Source organism: Netta rufina (assembly GCF_964035555.1).
Source record: "Netta rufina genome assembly, chromosome: 1".
In the NCBI taxonomy this organism is placed as follows: Eukaryota; Metazoa; Chordata; class Aves; order Anseriformes; family Anatidae; genus Netta; species Netta rufina.
In genome coordinates this window covers 206,107,710-206,126,923 of record NC_140123.1, presented here as the reverse complement: position 1 = coordinate 206,126,923, position 19,214 = coordinate 206,107,710, and the positions used below count along the sequence as shown (strand labels likewise).

At 69.5% G+C, this 19,214-nt stretch overlaps 4 protein-coding genes across 5 annotated transcripts; 3 read left to right on the top strand and 1 right to left on the bottom strand.

Moving 5' to 3' along the window:
* Positions 1–1,303: 1,303 nt before the first annotated feature.
* On the top strand, positions 1,304–2,958 carry CIMAP1B (ciliary microtubule associated protein 1B; the record flags this gene model as incomplete). The annotated part of the gene is made up of 6 exons (XM_084282045.1): positions 1,304–1,412; positions 1,512–1,715; positions 1,811–1,912; positions 2,444–2,565; positions 2,649–2,789; positions 2,881–2,958. The coding sequence occupies 6 exons, from the start codon at positions 1,304–1,306 to the stop codon at positions 2,956–2,958; spliced, it is 756 nt and encodes a 251-aa protein (XP_084138171.1).
* Positions 2,959–4,120: 1,162 nt separating this feature from the next.
* Positions 4,121–8,088, top strand: TYMP (thymidine phosphorylase; the record flags this gene model as incomplete). Its single annotated transcript, XM_084306510.1, is given in 10 exon segments — positions 4,121–4,250; positions 4,781–4,983; positions 5,129–5,227; positions 5,992–6,063; positions 6,065–6,122; positions 6,240–6,358; positions 6,471–6,633; positions 7,084–7,314; positions 7,691–7,831; positions 7,928–8,088. Coding segments are annotated over 10 exon segments (1,377 nt in total).
* Positions 8,089–8,100: 12 nt separating this feature from the next.
* Positions 8,101–11,041, top strand: SCO2 (synthesis of cytochrome C oxidase 2; the record flags this gene model as incomplete). The annotated part of the gene is made up of 3 exons (XM_084306497.1): positions 8,101–8,169; positions 9,218–9,333; positions 10,065–11,041. 3 exons carry the CDS (start codon positions 8,101–8,103, stop codon positions 10,873–10,875), a joined length of 996 nt encoding a protein of 331 aa, XP_084162623.1. The 3' UTR covers positions 10,876–11,041.
* A 7-nt stretch (positions 11,042–11,048) lies between these two features.
* NCAPH2 (non-SMC condensin II complex subunit H2) lies at positions 11,049–19,210 on the bottom strand. Of its 2 annotated transcripts, none has more exons than XM_084306549.1 (21): positions 19,009–19,210; positions 17,910–18,141; positions 17,465–17,566; positions 16,999–17,054; positions 15,652–15,727; positions 15,134–15,205; positions 14,927–15,006; positions 14,382–14,533; positions 13,915–14,010; positions 13,596–13,696; positions 13,424–13,495; positions 13,191–13,257; positions 13,002–13,109; positions 12,544–12,597; positions 12,375–12,445; positions 12,192–12,291; positions 12,047–12,112; positions 11,855–11,907; positions 11,634–11,735; positions 11,405–11,554; positions 11,049–11,325 (listed from the first exon to the last, which is right to left on the bottom strand). In XM_084306549.1, exons 2-21 carry the CDS (start codon positions 18,015–18,017, stop codon positions 11,188–11,190), a joined length of 1,824 nt encoding a protein of 607 aa, XP_084162675.1. In that variant the 5' UTR covers positions 18,018–18,141; positions 19,009–19,210; the 3' UTR covers positions 11,049–11,187. The 2 variants fall into 2 exon arrangements, with proteins under 2 accessions (XP_084162675.1, XP_084162674.1); XM_084306548.1 differs by having other exon boundaries at positions 19,075–19,210.
* Positions 19,211–19,214: the final 4 nt, after the last annotated feature.

Sequence of the window (19,214 nt, the reverse complement as noted above, 5' to 3'; positions counted from 1 at the left end):
CCCTGCCCCAACACCCCCTGCCCACCCGGGCACAGCCTCAGGCCCCCAATAAAGGCCCTGAGCTCAGCCTGGTCTGCACCTGCGTGCACCTGCACATGGGGATGGGATGGGGATATGGGATGGGATGGGATGGGATGGGATGGGATGGGATGGGGATGGGGATGGGGATGGGGATGGGGATGGGGATGGGGATGGGGATGGGGATGGGGATGGGGATGGGATGGGGTGGGATGGGATGGGATGGGGATGGGGACAGCACAGGGCGTCTCTGGGCAGCCCTACAGCACACTGCCCACCCCCATGATCCCCATGAGACCCCCATGGCCTCAGAGACCCGCAAGACCCCAGTGGGGCTCCTGCAGTCCCAGAGGGACCCCATGGCCACGAGGGACCCCCGTGACCTCTCCTTGACCCCGCAGCCCCCATGCCCATGACCTCGGGTGCAGCCTGGCCCTGCAGTGGGGCAGCCCCCCCCCCAGCCTGCAGCCCCCCAGGACGCGAGGGAGCCGGGTGGCCGTGCCCGCAGGTCCCAGCCCCACGCAGGGCTGCAGGCGCCGTTTGTTGTGCCGGGTGCCGTGGTAACGGGCAGGGGACGGGCCCGGGCTCCCAAACCCGGGCAGAGACCGGTAAGGGGCGACCCCTGCTCGGGCTGGGGGGGCTCCGACCCCAAATGCTGGTGCTGCATCCGTGGGGTGCAGGGGGTACATCCATGGGGTGCAGGGGGTGCATCCTGGGGGTGCTGGGGCTGCATCTGGGGGTGCTTGGGGAACATGCAGAGGGTGCTGGGGCTGAATTCGTGGGGTGCTGGGGGATTCATCTTGGTAGTGCTGGGGGCTAAATCCGGGAGGTGCTGGGTCCCGCTCCTCCTGGTTCAGTCCTGGGCTGCTGGGGATCCCCCAGCACTTGGGGGTGATCCTGGGAGCAATCCCGGGGTCTTTTTCCCCAGGAGCCAGGGCACAGCTTCTGCTCAGCCCCACGGGAACCAGGGCTGGGGGGGGGAAAGAACCCAGAGCCCCCCACCCGCGGGGGCCATTGTGACAGCCCGGCTGTGCCCCAGGACCTGCGGGGGTGAGCCCGGCCCCACTGCAGGGGGACAGGGACAGGGACGGGGACGGGGACGGGGACGGGGACACCGCACGGCACCCAGACGGGGGGCACCGCTCCTGGGGAACCAGGACTCAACCGGGGGCTGCGTGGTGGGACAGGGAGGGGGGGACACATCCCACGGTGAGACCCCCGAGGCGGGCACCCGCTGACGGGGCCGGGACCTCCTGGCAGGGCCGGGCAGAGCCGCGCGCCCACCATGTCGACCAGCGCCTGGGTGGGCACCTGGAGACCCCACCGCCCCCGCGGCCCCATCGCCGCCCTCTACAGCAGCCCCGGGCCCAAGTACGGGCTCCCCACCAATGTCGGTGAGTAAGGGGGGGACGGGAGGGTGCCGTGGGGCGGTGAGGGGACGGAGGGGGGGTCCCTGTGCCCACCGAGCCCCCCGTGCCCCCCGTGCCCCGCAGGGTACCGGCTGCACGACCCGTCCCGGCACCGCGCGCCCGCCTACAGCTTCGGCGCCCGCACGGCGCAGCACCGCGACGACCGCTCCCCGGGGCCCGCGTACATGCTGCCCCCCAGGACCACCGCCAAGGGCAAGGACGGGATCCCCGCGTACTCCATCTACGGCCGCCCCCGGGACCTGGAGCCCTTCCGGACGCCGGGGCCAGGTGGGGAGCCCTGACGGTGCCGGAGGGTGGTGGTGGGGGGGAGGCAGGCGGGAGCCCCCTCCCCACGTGGCCGTGCTGCTGTCGCCCCGCTGCAGGCTGCTACTCGCCGGAGAAGGCAGGGAGATGGGCATTCCCCTCGCCGCCCGTCTACTCCCTGCGCTCCCGCACCAAGGAGTTCGCCAGCGACCAGACGCCGGGTACGGGAAAGGGGGTGGGCTGAGAGCCCCCCACCCCCGGGCTGGGCTGAGAGCCCCCATTCCCAGGGGGAGAGCCCCCCAACCCCGGGCTGAGACCCTGATACGTGAATTGAGCCTCCCCAACCCTGAGCTGAGACCCCCCCTTCCTGAAACAAGCCCCCATCCCCATCCTGAGCCCCCCCCCCATGCCCAGACTGAGCCCCTCATCCCTAGGCTGAGCCCCCCATCCCCGAACTGAGCCCTCCATCCTTGGCCTGAGCCCTCCCATGCCCAGGCTGAGCCCTCCCATCCCTGAGCTGAGCCCCCCTTTCCTGCAACAAGCCCCCACCCCATCCTGAGCCCCCCCCCATGCCCAGACTGAGCCCCCCCAGCCACGAACCAATCCCCCATCCTTTGACTGTGCCCCCATCCCTGAGCTGAGCCCCCATCCCCAGGCTGAGGCCCTCTGCCCCCCTCTCCCCCCGGGTCAAAGCCCACCGCCCGCTACCCCCCGACCCCCCCCCGGACCCCCTGACCCCCTCGCCCCCCCAGGCCCCGCCGCGTACCGCCTGCCCCCCATGCTGGGGCCCCGCATCGTCAGCAAGAGCTCGGCCCCCAACTACTCCATGCCGGGGCGCAGCAACGTGGGCGCCTTCTACCAGGACCTGTGCAAGGTGAGGGGGGGGTCAGGGGGCACCGGGGGGGCACCGGAGGGGGGGATGGGCAGCCGGGCATCACCACCCCCATGTCCCCACAGACACCGGGACCCTGCAACTACCGCGTGGTGGACGCCAACGTCTACAAGAACCGCGCGCCGCAGTACAGCATGCTGGCACGCAACGAGCTGCCCGGGGACACCACCCTCAAGCCGGGACCCGGCGCCTACAGCCCCAGCACGGTGAGGACACGGCGAGGGGGGCACGGGGGGGGGCACGGGGGGCAGCCCCCAGCCCTGGCCCTCGCCCTCACCCTCACCGCCTCGCCCCCAGGGCAAGCCGCAGGGGCTGACGTTCGGGATCCGGCACTCGGACTACCTGGCCCCGCTCATCGTGGACGTGCCCGACTAGGGGGGCGCGGGGGAGGTCGGCCTCTGATGGGAAAAGATCAGTGCCAAAAGGCTCGGCCGCTCGCCTCGTGTCTCAGCGCGTCAGCGGGACGGGGGCTGCGCCTGCGCCGTCTGGGCTGGGGCTCTGGGAGGGATGGGGAGCAACGGGGGGGGCAGGGAGCAAGGGGGGGATTTGGAGAGCAAGGGGAGGTCGGGATCAAGGGGAGGGGGATCTCCAGTCCTACCATGCACAACGATGCCCTGGCCTGGCTGCTGCAACCCATCCCATTCTGTCCCTATCTTGTCCCATCCCATCCCATCCCATCCCATCCCATCCCATCCCATCCCATCCCATCCCATCCCATCCCCATCCCCATCCCATCCCATCCCATCCCATCCCATCCCATCCCATCCCATCCCATCCCATCCCATCCCCATCCCATCCCCATACCCATCCCCATCCCATCCCATCCCATCCCATCCCCGTGTCCCCCCACATTCCGTCTCCCTGTATCCCCTCATGCTCCCCAAGCCCCCATGTCCCTCACGCCCCTTTACCCCCCCTGACCCCACAGCTGCCCCCCGCCACCCCTTGTCCCCTGCTGACCCCGGTGACGCTGCAGCCACTCCTGTCACAGCCCCACGGGTGCAGGCACCGCGGGCACGGGTGGGGCTGGGAGCGATCGGGTCTGGGCCGTGGCGCTGCCTCCCGTGCCCCGCGCCACCTCTGCGGCCGTGCCAAGGTCACCACGGCCCCATGGGGACAGGGAGGGGACACTCATCAGCAAGGCACTGCGGGACCGGGGTGCTGGGGGCGCCCTGGGTGCCGCACCTCCCGTGGGGTGCTGTGGGCACCGTGGGACCCGTGGGCGCTGCACCCACCGCGGGTGCCGTGGGTGTGGAGGGTGCTGAGCCGCGCCCCGTGCCACGGCAGGCAGAGACACGCAGGGCCCTGCTCCTGCCCCGCGTCACCATCGGGAACCGAAACACCGGGGGCAGCCAGGAAGGGACGAGGGCACCGGCCCCAGCCCCAGCCCCAGCCCCAGCCCCAGCTCTGCCACCTCGCTCCCTGCCCTGGGGACAGAGTCCAGTGCCCAAGGCGCCTCTGTGACGCGGGCACGGTGCCGGTGGCAGAGGAGTGGTGCCGGTGGCAGAGGAGCGGTGCCGGCGGCAGGGGGGCAGCGATGGACGCCCCCCCGGTCTCGCTCCCGGCCCTCATCCGCAGGAAGCGTGACGGCGAGCGGCTGCGGGACGAGGAGATCCAGAGCTTCGTGCGTGGCGTGACCGAGGGCTCCGCGCAGCAGGGACAGATCGGTGCGGGCACGGCGGGGCCAGGGGGGCACTGCGGGGACCTGGGACGGGACCAGGGGGCTGGTGGCGGGGGGATGCTGCTGGCATGAGTGGGGCAGGGGGCAGGTGAGGGGTGGGGGCAGCTGGGGTGTGGTATGGGACATGGCACGGGGATGTGGGGGGGAATAGGGCACGGGGGGGACACCCGGGGACATCCCTGGGGAGGACACAGCCAGGGGACCTGGCACAGGGACACGGCCAAAGGCAGCTGGGGCATGGCAGGGATGGGGGGACACGGGCTGGGGGGACACTGGGGGGACGTGAGAGGGATGGGGAGGGCAGGGGGGGCTCCTGGCATGGGGACATGGCAAAAGGGAGTGGGACACAGCGGGGGGGACGTGGCTGGGGGCGCTGGGGGCTCCTAGATGGGGTCACTGGGGGCACTGGGGGCTCCCAGATGGGGTCACTGGGGGCACTGGGGGGTTCCAGGCGGGGTCACTGGGGACACTGAGGGGTTCCAGGCGGGGTCACTGGGGTCCCCCCCCCGCCCCCAGGTGCCATGCTGATGGCCATCCGGCTGCGGGGCATGGACGCGCAGGAGACGCTGGCTCTGACGCGCGCCATGGCGGCCTCGGGCCGGCTGCTGGCCTGGCCACGGGGCTGGCGGGGGCGGCTGGTGGACAAGCACTCCACCGGCGGCGTCGGGGACAAGGTCAGCCTGGCCCTGGCCCCGGCCCTGGCCGCGTGCGGCTGCAAGGTGAGCGGGGACGGGGACGGGGACGGGGACGGGGACGGGGACGGGGATGGGGACGGGGACGGGGATGGGGATGGGGATGGGGATGGGGATGGGGATGGGCAGCACCGGAGGGTCCCCGCCTGCGCCCACCCTCCTGCACCCACAGGTGCCCATGATCAGCGGCCGCGGGCTGGGGCACACCGGGGGCACGCTGGACAAGCTGGAGGCCATCCCCGGCTTCTGCGTCTCCCAGAGCCCTGAGCAGGTGCGGGGGGACACGGGATGGGGACGGGATGGGGACACGGAATGGGATGGGGACAAGAATCAGTGGCCACACTCACCCTGCCGGTCCCACTGGCACGGGGCCGCTCCATTCCCATCTGGCTGGAGCCCAGGCTCTGCCCGCGGGGGCAGCTGCCCCTAACCCCCGCCGTGATGGGTGGGTGGTGCTCTGGGGTCACCCCGGTGCTCACAGACCCCACTGCTCCACGCACACTGCACTGGGGGTGGCCCACAAGGGGACAATGGGGGGAGCGGGGAGGGGCACAGGGCCAGGGGGGCACAGAGCGGGACATGGGACACTGATGGGATGTGGGATGTGCTGATGGGTTTTGGGATGTGCTGATGGGTTTTGGGATGTGCTGATGGGTTTTGGGATGCCAATAGGGTGTGGGATGCCAGTGGGATGCAGGATGCTGACGGAATGTGGAGGGGATGCAAGATGCCAACGGGATGCGGATGGGATGTGGGATGTGGATGGATGTGGGATACCGATGGGATGCGGGATGCTGAAGGGTCTTGGGATGTGGACAAGGTGTGGGATGCTGATGAGACAGACACAGGAATCAGAGGGGATATGGGATGGTGATGGGACATGGGACGCTGATGGGATATGGGACACTGATGGGATATGGGACGCTGATGGGATATGGGGTGCTGGTGGGACCTGGGTGGGATATGGGGCAGGGATGTGGAGGAGGATGGGGGCTGGATGCGGGATGCAGGACCCCGATGCCCCCGGCCCCGCAGATGCAGAGCATCCTGGAGCAGGTGGGCTGCTGCATCGTGGGGCAGAGCGAGGAGCTGGTGCCGGCCGACCGGGGTGCTGTACAGCCTGCGGGACGTCACCGCCACCGTCGACAGCCTCCCCCTCATCACAGGTACCGGGGGGCTGTGGGATGGGACCCCCCCCCGTCCAACCAGGACCCCGGGAGTGGGCGCGGGGCTGGGGCTGTGGGGCTGGAACTGCTGCGACCACGCGGCCACCCCGTCCCCAGCCTCCATCCTGAGCAAGAAGGCGGCGGAGCAGATCTCGGCGCTGGTGCTGGACGTCAAGTTCGGGAGCGCAGCGCTGTACCCGACCCTGGAGAGCGCGCGGGAGCTGGCACAGAGCCTGGTGAGCCCCCCCAGGGAACCCCCCCGGGGGACAGTGCTGGGGCCGGTGCCCCCAGCCCGGTGGGTGCCGGGGCCACGTGCAGCCCCCCGCGACGCCCGGTGCCCCCGTGCAGGTGGCGGTGGGCGAGGAGCTGGGCATCCGCACGGCCGCCGTGCTGAGCAGCATGGACCAGCCCCTGGGGCGCTGCGTGGGCAACTCGCTGGAGGTGCTGGAGGCGCTGCAGTGCCTGGAGGGACGTGGCCCCGATGACCTGAGGGAGCTGGTGACGGTGCTGGGTCAGCACGGGGACGGGCACGGGGACGGGGACAGGGATGGGGATGGGGATGGGGATGGGGATGGGGATGGGGATGGGGACGGGGTGGGCACTGCCCAAGGGCACCCACGAGCCCCCTGCCCCAGCCCTGCACCCATGCACAGACCCTGTGCCCCCCTCCCTGTGCCCCACACACAGCCCGTGCCCCCAATCCCATCCTGTGTCCCACCCCCCGGTCCTGTGCCCCCACCCTGTGCCCCGTGCCCTGAGCCCTCCCCCTCCTCCCCAGGTTGCTGCTCCCGGTCCCCATCCTCCCCACACCCCCACCCATGTCCCCTGCCCCTTGTGGCCCCCCAGCCACCGCCCCCAGCCCCCAGGCTCCCCCCACTCATCTCTGGGGGGCTGTTCCCGGTCCCTGCACCCTTGAGGGGGGGTAAGCACAGGGGTCCCAGCGCTGTGCCGTGTCCCACAGGAGGGCTGCTGCTGTGGCAGTGCGGGATGGCCCCGACAGCAGAGCAGGGCCAGGAGCTGCTGGCGCGGGCGCTGGACGACGGCTCGGCCCTGCGCACCTTCCAGGCCATGCTGGGGGCGCAGGGGGTGCCCCCCGACACCGCCCGCCTGCTCTGCGTGGGGACCCCCCAGCAGCGCCGCCAGGTCCTGGGGCAGGCGGGCACCCGCGAGGAGCTGCTGGCGCCCTGTGAAGGTGAGGGGGGGGGCCGGGGGTCCCGGCCAGCACCCTGCGACCCCATGCACAGCCCCGTGCCCCCTGCCTGTACCCTGAGCCCCAGACCCCCAGCACCACCCCTGTGGGCACCACGGGGTGCTCAGCCCCCTGCCGAGCCCCAGATCCCTGCATCCCAGTGCCCCCCCCACTGCTCAGCACCCCCACAGCCCGGTGCCCCCCTGATGCTCCCCACCACCCCCACATCCCAGTGCCCCCCTGATGCTCCCCACCAGACCCATGTCCTGGTGCCCCCCTGATGCTCCCCACCACCCCCACGTCCCAGTACCCCCCCAACGCTCCCCACCACCCCGGTTCCCGGTGCCCGGTGCTGTCGGTGACGCTGCTGCTGGCGCAGGCAGGGTGCAGGGGATCGAGGCGCTGCCGCTGGCCCGCGTGCTGCACGAGCTGGGGGCCGGCCGGACGCGTGCGGGGGAAGCCATCAACCCCCGCGTGGGCGCCGAGCTGCTGGTGGCCGTGGGGCAGCACCTGCGGGAAGGTAAGGGGGCCATGGGGGGGTGACGGCGGGGGCGTGGGGACCCCATCCCTGCGCCCCCATCGCTGTGCCCCATGCCCTGCATCCACGTGCCCGCAGGGGAGCCCTGGCTGCGGCTGCACCACGACGGGGGGCTGAGGGCTGAGCAGCGCCAGGCCCTGCAGGACGCGCTGCTGCTGGGCACCGGCACCGGCACCGACACCACCGGCACCGCCGTGTCCCGCATCGCCGAGACCGTGCTGCCCCGTGGTGCGCCCTGACCGCACACGGGGATGGTGACGGTGACGGTGACAGTGATGGTGATGGTGATGGTGATGGTGATGGTGACGGTGATGATGATGGTGAGCAGATGACTTGTGCAGAACGGCCCCCAGCGTCGGTAGGACTGTGTGCTCGGTGTGTTTACCCGGCACTGGGCAGCACGGGGGTGCTCCCACCAAAGCCGTGCCCACCCGACGCGGCAACGTGCCCTGGCTACGTGCATTAAAGCTCCATAGGCATAGTGTTTCCCAACGCGCCTCTAGATACTCACAACCTGTCCCCGCTTCACATTAAATTAATCCCAGAACTCGTTTCCATCAGCCCCTCCCGGTGGTGGTCGCTGGGGGCCATGGGGATGAAGGCCGATGCCTCCTCTTCATCACCGCCAGCTGCCCCCTGCCTGTGCTCAGGCTCAGCTGCTCCTCGGCTCCTGTCCCACCCACCGGGTCTGTCCCAGCTGGTTTTTGGGACAGACAGGCAGTGTGACACCAGGTGTGACACCGGGTGTGATACCGGGTGTGACATGGCACATGACACCAGGTGTGACACTGGGTGTGCCACCAGCTGTGATGGATGTGACAGGTGTGACACCAGGTGTGACTTTGGGTGTGCAATGGTGTGCCAGGGCAGTGTGACACCGGGTGTGACACCGGGTGTGAAACCAGGTGTGATGAGTGTGACACTGGGTGTGACAGGGCAGTGTGACACTGGGTGTGACACCGGGTGTGATACCGGGTGTGACATGGCACGTGACACCAGGTGTGACACTGGGTGTGACAGGGCAGTGTGACACTGGGTGTGACACCGGGTGTGAAATTGGGTGTGATGGGAGTGGTTGGTGTGCCAGGTGTGACACCAGGCGTGACACCGGTGTGACACCGGGTGTGCAACGGTGTGATGGGTGTGACACCGGGTGTGACAGGACAGTGTGACACCGGGTGTGACACCGGGTGTGATGGGTGTGACACCGGGTGTGCCATGGCGGTGTGACCCCGGCTGTGACCCCGGCTGTGACCCCGGGTGTGCAACGGCGCCCCGGGCCCCCCCGCGGACAGCGCCGCGGTCACGTGGGGCACTGCAGGGTCACGTGTGGAGCTGCAGAGTCACGTGGGTGCCCCCCCCCACCAGCCGCGCTCAGCGGCGCCCCCTGGCGTTACCGCTGCCCCCCCGCGGGCACTGCGCGTGCGCGCGCGGCCGCCCCGCCCCTCCCGCGGGGAACTTCCGGTGAGCGGCAACGGGACCAGGTGGGGGGCGGAGGGGGCTGGGGGGGGGCAAAGGGCAACGGGGGGGGGGGCCGGGGGTCACCGGGGGGTCAGCGGGGGGCCAGAGGGTACCGGGGGGGGGCAGGGGGCACCGGGAGGGGTAGGGGGCACCAGGGGTCAAAGGGCTCTGGGGAGGTCAGGGGGCAGCGGGGGGTCAGAGGGCACCAGGGGTCAGTGCTGCGGGGGGGAGGGGCACCGGAGGGGTCAGGGGGCAGCGGGGGGACACGGGGAACAGGGGTCAAAGGGCACTGGGGGTCAAAGGGCTCTGAGGAGGGCAGGGGGCATTGGGGGGTCAAAGGGCACCAGGGATCAGAGGGCACCGGGGGGTCAGAGGGCACTGGGGGGTCAGGGGGCGCCGGGGGGGCAGGGGGCAGCGGGGGTCAAAGGACACCGGGGCGGTCAGGGGGCATTTGGGGGTCAGGGGGCACCAGGGATCAGAGGGCACCGGGGGGGTCAGGGGGCACTGGGGTCAAAGGGCACTGGGGAGGGTCAGGGGGCACCGGAGACCAGAGGACACCGGGGGGTCAGGAGGCATTTGGGGGGGGTCAGAGGGTACTGAGGGGGTCAGGGGGCATTGGGGGGGTCAGGGGGCACCGGGGGTCAAAGGGCTCTGACGGGGTCAGGAGGCACCAGGGGTCAGGGGGCACCGGGGGGGGGGTCAGGGGGCGCCGGGGTCTCAGTGCTCACCGTGCCCCCCCTGTTTTGCCCCCCAGCCCCGCCATGGCCCAGTCCCTGCTCCCCGCACGCTGCCTGCGCTGCTGCCGGGCCCTGCTCCGGGCCCCCCCCGCGCCCCCCAACCCCTCCTGCGGGCCGTGGAGGTCCCGGGGGTCTTCATCGTCATCATCATCATCGGCACCGCCAGGAGGAGGAGGGGGCCGGGCCCCGCTGCCGCTGTGGCAGCGCCTGGCGGCGGTGGCGGTGCTGGGGGGCGCGGCGGCGGGGGCCTGGCTGCACCTGCGGGCGCGCCGGGAGCAGGAGCGGCGGCGGCGGCGGGCGCGGGAGCTGCGGGCGCTGGCGCTGGGCCAGGGCGACTTCGAGCTGGTGGACCACACCGGGCGGCCGCGGCGCAAGGCGGATTTCCTGGGGCAGTGGGTGCTGCTCTACTTCGGCTTCACGCACTGCCCCGACGTCTGCCCCGACGAGCTGGAGAAGCTGAGCCGGGCGGTGGAGCTGCTGGAGGGCGACGCGGCGCTGCCCCCCCTGCAGCCGCTCTTCGTCACCGTGGACCCCGAGCGCGACGACGTGGCGGCCGTGGCGCGCTACGTGCGCGACTTCCACCCCCGGCTGCTGGGGCTGACCGGCAGCCCCGAGCAGGTGCGGGCGGCGGGCGGCGCCTACCGCGTCTACGCCCGCGCCGGCCCCAAGGACCAGGACGGCGACTACATCGTGGACCACACGGTCGTCATCTACCTGCTGGGCCCCGACGGGCTCTTCCTCGACTACTACGGCCGCGCCAAGACCCCCGCCCAGATCGCCGACAGCGTGCGGCGCCACATGCAGACCTACGAGCCGCTCCCCGACTGAGTGCTGATGGGGAGGGGGCAACGAGCGGCCCCCCGGCGTGGACCCCGCAGGGATGGGGGCTGTGGCACCAGGACTGGACCCTCCCCAACCCCACGGGGCTGTGCTGGAGCTGGGTGCTGCTGGGGACGGGCTGGGGGTGGCACAACAAGGCAATAAGGCAGGCGGTACGGAAACTGTGCGTTTATTGCTGAGCAACGGGGCACTGCGGGGGGAGGCTGTACACAAGGGGGGGCTGTACAGGACCCGGGGGGCTGTACAGGACTGGGGGGGGCTGTACAGGACCCGGGGGGGCTGTACAGGACCCAGGGGGGCTCAGTCGCAGAGCACGGAGGCGCGGTAGGTGCGGAAGCGCTCGCGGGCCTGCTCCTGCCGCAGGAGCCGCAGCCGCATGGTGTCCACCGCCTCCTCCAGGCCCGGGTCCTGCGCCACCTCCACCGTGTAGTCGTTGGCCTGCGGAGAGGGGCGGGGGTCGGGAGGGCTGCGTTGAGCCTCCCTGCGCCCCCCCCCCGACCCTGAGACCCCCACTCACCAGCTGCAGCGAGGCCAGCATGTAGCGGCACACCTCGAAGGCCGGCAGCCCCGCCACCAGGCTGCGGAAGGGCTGCCACTCGCCCAGGCGCCCGAAGCGTGCGGCCAGCTGGTCCCCGTAGCTGTGGATGTCGAAGGCCGCCCGTTCCTCCTGCGGGACGAGGACGGGGGGGGGGTCAGGGCAGCCCCACGCCTCCCCCAGCCCCCCTCCAGCCCCCCCCCCAACGTGCCTGCTCCTGCAGCAGCGGCCCCATCTTCTCCTCCCACTGGCGGATGTGCTGCGACAGCTCCGTCTCCTGCACATACCGCTGCGAGTTGGCGATGAACAGCTCCTGGGGGGGCAGAGACGGCGATGGGGGGAGCACAGGGATGGGGGGAGCACAGGGACAGGGGGTTGCAGGGCGTGCAGGGTGCCCTGAGCCCATGGGTGCTGTCTGTGCACGACACCTACCACGTTCCTCCTCACCAGCTCCTCGTAGCTCAGCGCGTCCAAGTCGCAGGGACCTGTGAAAGGGCCGGGTGGTGCTGGGGGGGGGGGGTGCAGCGTGCTGCCAGCCCCCCGGTGCTGAGCGGGGAAGGGGAGGCCCCCCCGGGCTGCTGCTGAGCGGGGGGAGCCCTCCCACAGCCCCCCGCAAGCACTCACCCGCAGCTCCCTCGACTGCCACCTCCGGGGCGTGCAGCTGGATGTCCTCCTGCTCCAGAAAATCCTCTGCGGGCAGGGGGGGGCTGCTCAGCACCCCAACTGCCAGGCCCTGCTCAGCCCCCCCCCCCCGGGGCTCCACCCGTACCTGGGCCTTCCTCGGCGTCCCCCCCGAAGTCATCCTCGTGCTCCTCTTCCAGCGCCTCCGGCTCCTCCTCGCGCTCCAGCGGCAGCACCCAGGGCGGCCTCTGGGGGGGCAGCGCTGAGCCCAGCGCCCCCCCAAACCCCCCCAAACACACCCCCCGAGCCCCCCGGCCCCGTCCCCGCTCACCGCCCTGCTCTGCAGCTTCCTCTGTGCCGCCAGCCGCTCCTTCAGCTGCTTCCAGTACAGCACCTCCAGGTCTGCAGGCACCGCACGGGCACGGCCTCAGCGCCCCACGGCCCCGCAGCGATGGGGGGGGGTCCCCTGCAGCCCCCCCTCCTGACACCCCCCTACTCACCCGCGAACGTCGGCCCCTTCCTCTTCGTTTTCCTGCCATCTGCAGCGTCGCTGTCTGCGGGAAGCAGGAGGGGAGTCCCCGTGTCCCTGTCAGTGTCCCCTTAGCAGGTGCCTGGTGGCCCCACCAGGGCAGCACCACCCGGTGGGGCGCAGAGCTCTGCCCTGCTCGGGCTAAAATTCTGGGTTAGACCCAAAATTTGTGTGCTGCCAGGAGTTGGACTCCATCCTTGTGGGACACTTCCAACTCATACAATAAAAATAAAGTAAATGAAATAAAAAAGCCACCTGCTCCTCCCTCCTCGAAGCCCTACGAGGGCTGAGGTGCAGCCGCTGTTCCCCGCACCCCACCTGGCAAATTGGGGCGCACACGGGGAGCACCAGGGAGCCCCGAGGCCTCCCGTCAGAGCTCCTGCCCTGACCCCGCGGCGGGGTGGGAGGTGGCAGAGCCGTGACACTCACAGGAGGCAGAGAACCACTTCAAGAAGTCCTGCAGCTTCCTCGGCCCCTTCCTTTTCCGCTTGCTCCCGACCACGTCGTCCAGGCCCTGCGGCACCAGGAAGGGTCTCCCTGCAGGCAGAGGGGGATGAGCCACACGCGAGCAGCGGCGAGGCAGGGGGCAGGCAGGCGTCCCGGCCCCTCCTCAGCCACCTTTCTTGAAGGGTTTGTCTTCGGAGTCCCCGAAGGGGTCCAGGCTCTGCCACGGATCCAGCATCTCCTGGGGGAGGAAGCGAGCTCTCAGCCGGGACGGGGGCGCCGGAGCCACGCGGCTCCCCCGGCACCAGCACAGCACAGAGCGGGGTGGGGAGGGCAGGGACACCCTGGGGCTTCCCGCAGCTCCCAGGCAGTGCTGCTGCCCTCCAGGCTCATCTCCAGGCCCTCACCTTGATGTGTTCCTGCGGGTCCTGGGCAGGGGCTCGCTCCCGCAGCGCGTAGCCCTTGGCCTGGGGCGCGCCCTGGCAGACACAAAGCGTCAGGCAGCAGCGAGCCGCGGGCAGCCGGGCTCCGGGGCAGGAGCCAGGAGCTGCGGGCCCCCCCACACCCTGCCTGCCCTACCCTCTGCGCCTCGATGTGCTCATCGGCAGCCGGAGCCATTTCCACGTTGTCCTCGGGGACCATGGGCAAGTCGTCCCCGCTGTCGTCCGGCCCCGCAGCACCTACGGGGACAGCAGGATGCATTCAGGAGCTGGGACGGCCTCTCCTGGGGTCTCCCTTCTCCACCCTGCCTGAGGGGGAGCTTCCCTGGGGAGTTTTACTTCTTAAATCACAACACCCGGGCTGGCTGGGGGTGCGCAGAGGACGGGAGCACCTCTGGGCAGCAGCTGCCCGCACGCAGGGCAGAACGGACGGACAGACCCCACGGACAGCACCTCACCTCCGTCCTCAGAGAAGTTCAGTGCCTGCACGGGCGTCGCACCAGCGCCGAGGTGCAGGGGCTCCCTGCCGCCACCGAGGACCGAGGACCGGGCTCCTGAGAGGTGACAGAGGCGGGGGTCACCGCGGCCCCACGCGCAGAGCGGCCGTGGTGGCAGGACCGGGGCAGCTCCCCAGGCTGGGCCCTGCCTTTGCCCAGCCCCAGGTCTCCCCCATGCCCCATTTTCAGCAGTAACCAGCCCCTGTGCTGGCAGTAACCACCCTAACCAGCCCCTGTGCTGGCAGTCTGGGTGTTTTTGACAGAGGCAGGGCAGCAGAGGAGAGGCAGAGCCGCATCTCCTCCACCCCCAGGAGCAGGGACGAGAGCTCGCAGCCTCTCGAGGCAGAGGGCAAGCGAAGGATCCCAGCAGGGCAGCCCCGCTCCGTGCTGCCTCCTGCCCCGCAGGGCTCCTCACCCCGGCCCCGTACCTGCGGCTCCACCGATGCTCCCTTCGTGGTGCCAGTCCTGCAGGCCCGTGGGCAGGAGCCCCGCCAGCTCCAGCATGAAGGCGCCGGTGGCGTGAGGGGTGCAGGTGTTCATGCGGAAATCCTTGCGGCTGGCCAGCACCTCGCCTTTATGGCTGGGGACAACGGGTCTGTCAGGGGGACAGGGCCCCCCTGGTGACCCCCAGATGGGGCGAGCGGGGCTGAGATGCCCCCAAGCCAACAGCCCCCAGGAGGGATCTGCCCCCACCCACTGTCCTCACGCTCCTCCGGCCCCACAGGGCTCTGCCTGGGTTCCCCAGCGCAGCCCCGACCTCGTTGCACCCCTTGCACCAGGAGCAGCCCCTGTGCAGGCTCCTGGAGCCCTCAGGATTATTCCTCCTCCTCCTCCTCCTCCTCCTCCTCCCTGCCTCCTGGATTTAATGGGGACAGGGCCCTTCCCTCCGCGATGGCACAGGGACAGCCCGGCCGTACTGCAGCACGAGCTGGGGGCGCAGCTGGACGCTGGAGGCAGTGAGGCAGGCTCTCACCTGAACAGGGGGTTGTTCCTCTTCTCAGCCTCCTCCGGGGGCACCAAAGACATCGGGGTCAGGGGAACAATGTTCACAGCCTGCGGGGACGAGAACAGGAGCGTGGCTGCCACTGCTGGGGGCCGGACGGGAGGCGCGGGCATGGGGTGCGCAGCGCTGCCCCTCGCAGCCCCAGGGGATGAGAAGGCCACCAGCAGGCTCCCTTACGCTGGGCTGCTGGTCCTTCCTCATGTCCACGCTGGCCTGGCTGGTGTCCTTGATGTCGTCCAGGGAGAGGAACTGCAGAGAGAGGCCCGTGGTGGTGACCGGCTGGCAGCGGGGCCTGGCGTGCCGCACCACGGCACCCCGTGGGGCCCGAGAGCTGCTGCTGCACAGCCAGGACCAAACAGAGGGAAAAGCTCTGGCTTTGGGGCCTCTGCCAGGACAGGAGCTGGCCTTTATGGTCCCTTTAACACATGGTTTTCAAGGTCCCTTTAACAGGTGGCCTTTGGGGTCCCTTCTGACCCAAGCCGTGCCAGCAGAAGGCTCAGGCACAGGACAGGTCCCCAGGTGCTGCGCAGGGGACAAGCTCTCCCAGCAGGGCTGCGAGGCAGCAAATCCCTTCCCTGGGAGGCCACGCAGGAGTTTCGTGACCAAAAAACCTCCCAAGGAGCCCCTGCTTGGGGGCGGGAGGGGGCAGACGTGGGGCTGAAGGCAGCAGGGAGCACAGCGCAGCGTCCCCTCACCTCCTCCTCCTCCGTCCCGAAGGTTGCGTCGGCGTCCCTGCCGTCCTCCCCCACGGAGCAGGGCTGCTTCTCCCGCCTGTCAGGGAGCAGAAACGCGGTCAGGTACTGGGCAGCACCGGGTAAAGGCTCGGGCAGAGCAGCAGCAGGCTTCCCCCAGCCCAGATGTGGCGCACACAGGCACGGACAGCCACGGCATCAGCTCGTTCCCTGACAAGCTGACACCCACGGTCCTGGCGGTGCCGGGGGGCTGCAAAGGAATCAGGACTTGAGGGAAGAGAGGACTCAGTCCATCCAGCAAATCCTATCTTGAACAAAAAGGTCCCACCCAGCTCAGGAGCTCAATTTGAAAGAGGAGAACGTTTCACTGCAAGGCAGCAACGCAGCGTGGAGATAATTTGGGGGATGTTCAGGAACCTCTGCAGCAGCTTCGCGGTGCTGCAGCCCCAACAGAGCCTCCCTCAGGCACCCTGCCCCAGGCTCCCGATGAGGTTTGGGGCTGGCTGAGCCAGATGACGGACGGCTCCTGCAGGGGCTGCCCGAGCCCATCACCCTCTGGTGCCAGGCGCCTCACAAAAACCCCGGGTTTTACAAAATCCACCCGAGGGCGCACAGAAACACAGAGCGGTGTCGCAAGCTGACCCCTCCTTAGTGGGAGCCAGGTTCTGAACTCAAGCCGGGTTGGCAGGAGCCGACTTGTGCAAGACAACTTGGGAACTGCGCCTGCAAGAGCAGCGCCCCGCTCCCTGCCACGGTGGGGAAACAAATCACGAGGCTCTCTGCCACACGGGTCATGTTGTGTGCTGAGGGGCGTGCTGAGGGGCGCAGGGCACGGCCCTCTCCTTGCCCAACAGCCGGGTGACAAAACCCCAGCGTGGTGCTGCTGGAAATGCTCCGGGGGAAGAGCTCGGCCCCACGCCCCCGAGACAGATCCGAGTCCCTGCAGAAATCCTCGCCCCCAGAGAACGTCTCCTGGGGCTGCAATCGGCTGCCTTGTTTTTAAAAGAAAGGATTGCCGTGAGGGAGGGTGTCCTGGTTTCAGTTAGCACAGAATTAATTTTCTTCCTAGTAGCTGGTGGGGTGCTCAGGAAAAGCACAGCGTGGCGCTGAGCGGGGGCAGAGCCCCGGGGGCTCTCCCTGTAGGTGGGACAGGTCACGGCCTCGTCCCAGTGCCAGCAGGGCTCGCACGTGGCTGCGGCAGGAGCTCTGCTGCTCAGCGGGGCCGTGCCACAACACAGGGGCTGTGCAGCGAGGGGACACGTCCGTGTGTTGTGCTAAAGCCATGGGATCTGCAGCAAGACCCCAGCCCCTACAAAGGTCACCTCCCAGCGGATGGGGCTCGTTACTTACTTCTTATTGGAAATGAAGTCGAGTGCCTGGTACACCAGAGAGTAGAGATACTCCACCTGCAACACAGGGGCCAGGCTCAGAGACAGAGAAAGCAGCTCCCAGAAAAAACCCTCTGGCTGATGCCAGGATGACCACGGCCCTTCCCTTATCCCCAGACAGCCAGAGTTCAGTTTCTTGACAATCTCATTATTTTTTTTCCTATTCAAGCCATTTTGAATTCAGGTTTGGGAAAAGATTGGTTGTTGCTTTTTTCTCCAGGCTGCCAACCCCAACACACAGAAAGGGATGGAGTTTGGGAGATCAATAACCTTCTGAATCCCTTAGCCGTTATTACATTCCAGTCTCCCAAACTCTAGGGCAGCTCCCCAAAGCAGCCCCCGTGGGAGCCTCGGCCCCAGGAGCCCCAGATGGGGGAGCAGGACCAGGAGCAGGACGAGGCCGTGGCCGTGCCCCCCGGCGCGCTCACCTTCCTGCTGTAGATGCAGGCAGAGCCCTGGATTACCAGAGCTGCCTCTATGAAGTTCATGGTGGTTTTGCCGCCATCGAAGGAAATGGAGATTTGGTCCAGCTGCAAAACGTACAAGAGAAGGAAAGTGAAGGGCTGGTTTGCGGACTGATTTAAGGGTAGCGCTGCAAAAGGAAAAAGTCAGAACTGCAGCAGTTTGCCTGACGTGACACCCTGGGGATGTAACGAGGAGAGAGGGAACCCGCTCCCCTTTTCCCTGCAGCACGAGGAGCTCCTCTGTGGCTGCACTGTAGGGAACGCACCCCTGAGAACAGGGGACACGCAGAAGGGACAGCCGTGAGACAACGCTGGACCTCACACCCCTGCACATCCACCCGCACAGCCCAGCGACCACGGCACCGCCCTGCTCTGGGGCAGGGGCAGGAGCCCCCCGCGCCCCCCTCACCTCCTCCAGGTACTCCCCGAGCTGCGCGGCCACGTCCACCTCCCAGTTCTTGGTGAGGTCGCGGATGGGCTGCAGGAGGTGCAGGAAGCGCGACTCCACGTCCTCCATGGCGGCTCCTTGGTGGCGGGGCTCAGGCCGCCGGGGGCCGGTGGCCTCCCCCGGGGTCCGGTGGCAGCGGGTGGCTGCGGTCACACGAAGCCAGCGGCGGCCCCGGGGCTCCGGCAGGTGAGAGCTGGGGGTGAGGAGCCCGGCGGGCACGGGGCAGAGCCCAACGGAGGAAGAAAGGAAGGCTGCGTGTTACCTCGGGATCCCCGGCGGGTGGGATGGGCACTGGGACGGGCACTGGGATGGGCACTGGGATGGGGGCTGAGCACTGGGATGGGCTCTGGGCCCAGAACTGGGCTGAGCACCGGGGCCAAGCACTGGGATGGGCACTGGGATGGGCACTGGGATGGGCACCGGGGCACAGCGTGGCCTGCACAGGGTGCGGGTGTCACCGGGGCACGGCCGGGGGGCACCAGCTGGGACTGGGGACTGGGACTGGGACCCAAATTGGGGAGTGGGGCCGGGACTGGAGTAGGGACCGGGACTGGGAACCAGGGCAGGAGACTGGGAACGGGGAACCGGGGCACAGGGGGACCAGGGTAGGGGACTGGGAACTGGAGCAGGGATCAGGAACCGGGGGTGGGACCAGGGATGGGGGCCAGGCACCAGGAACCAGAATCGGGACCCGGGGCAGGGGACTGGGAACGGGGGCCCAGGAATTAGGGCAGGGGCAGGGGACTGGGGCCTGGGGACGGGGACAGGGGCAGGGGCCCAGGGATGGGGTCTAGGAACTGGGACTGGGATCAGGAACTGGGGCTCGGATTGGGGCCCGGGATGGGGTCCGGGATAGGGATCAGGAACCGGGATTGGGAACCGGGGCTGGGGACCGGGACCGGGAACTGGGAACCGGGGACCGGGACCGGGGACTGGGACCGGGGACCGGGACCGGGGACTGGGACCGGGAACCGGGGCTGGGATCGGGAACCGAGGACAGGATCGGGGACCGGAGCTGGGATCGGGATTGGGATCGGGAACCGGGGACAGGGTCTGCAACCTGTGACCGGGATCAGGAACCGGGGCCCGGCTCCGCTCGGCAGGCCCGCACCCCGCAGCCACGCACCGCTCCGCTCCGTCCCGGTCCTGGTCCCGGTCCCGGTCCCGGTCTCGGTCCTGGTTCCGATCCCGGTCCCGTCCCGGAGCCGCCCGGAGCCGCCCCCTCCCCTCTCAGCGCCGCTCTCTCCCCGCCGCCATTTGGCGCTT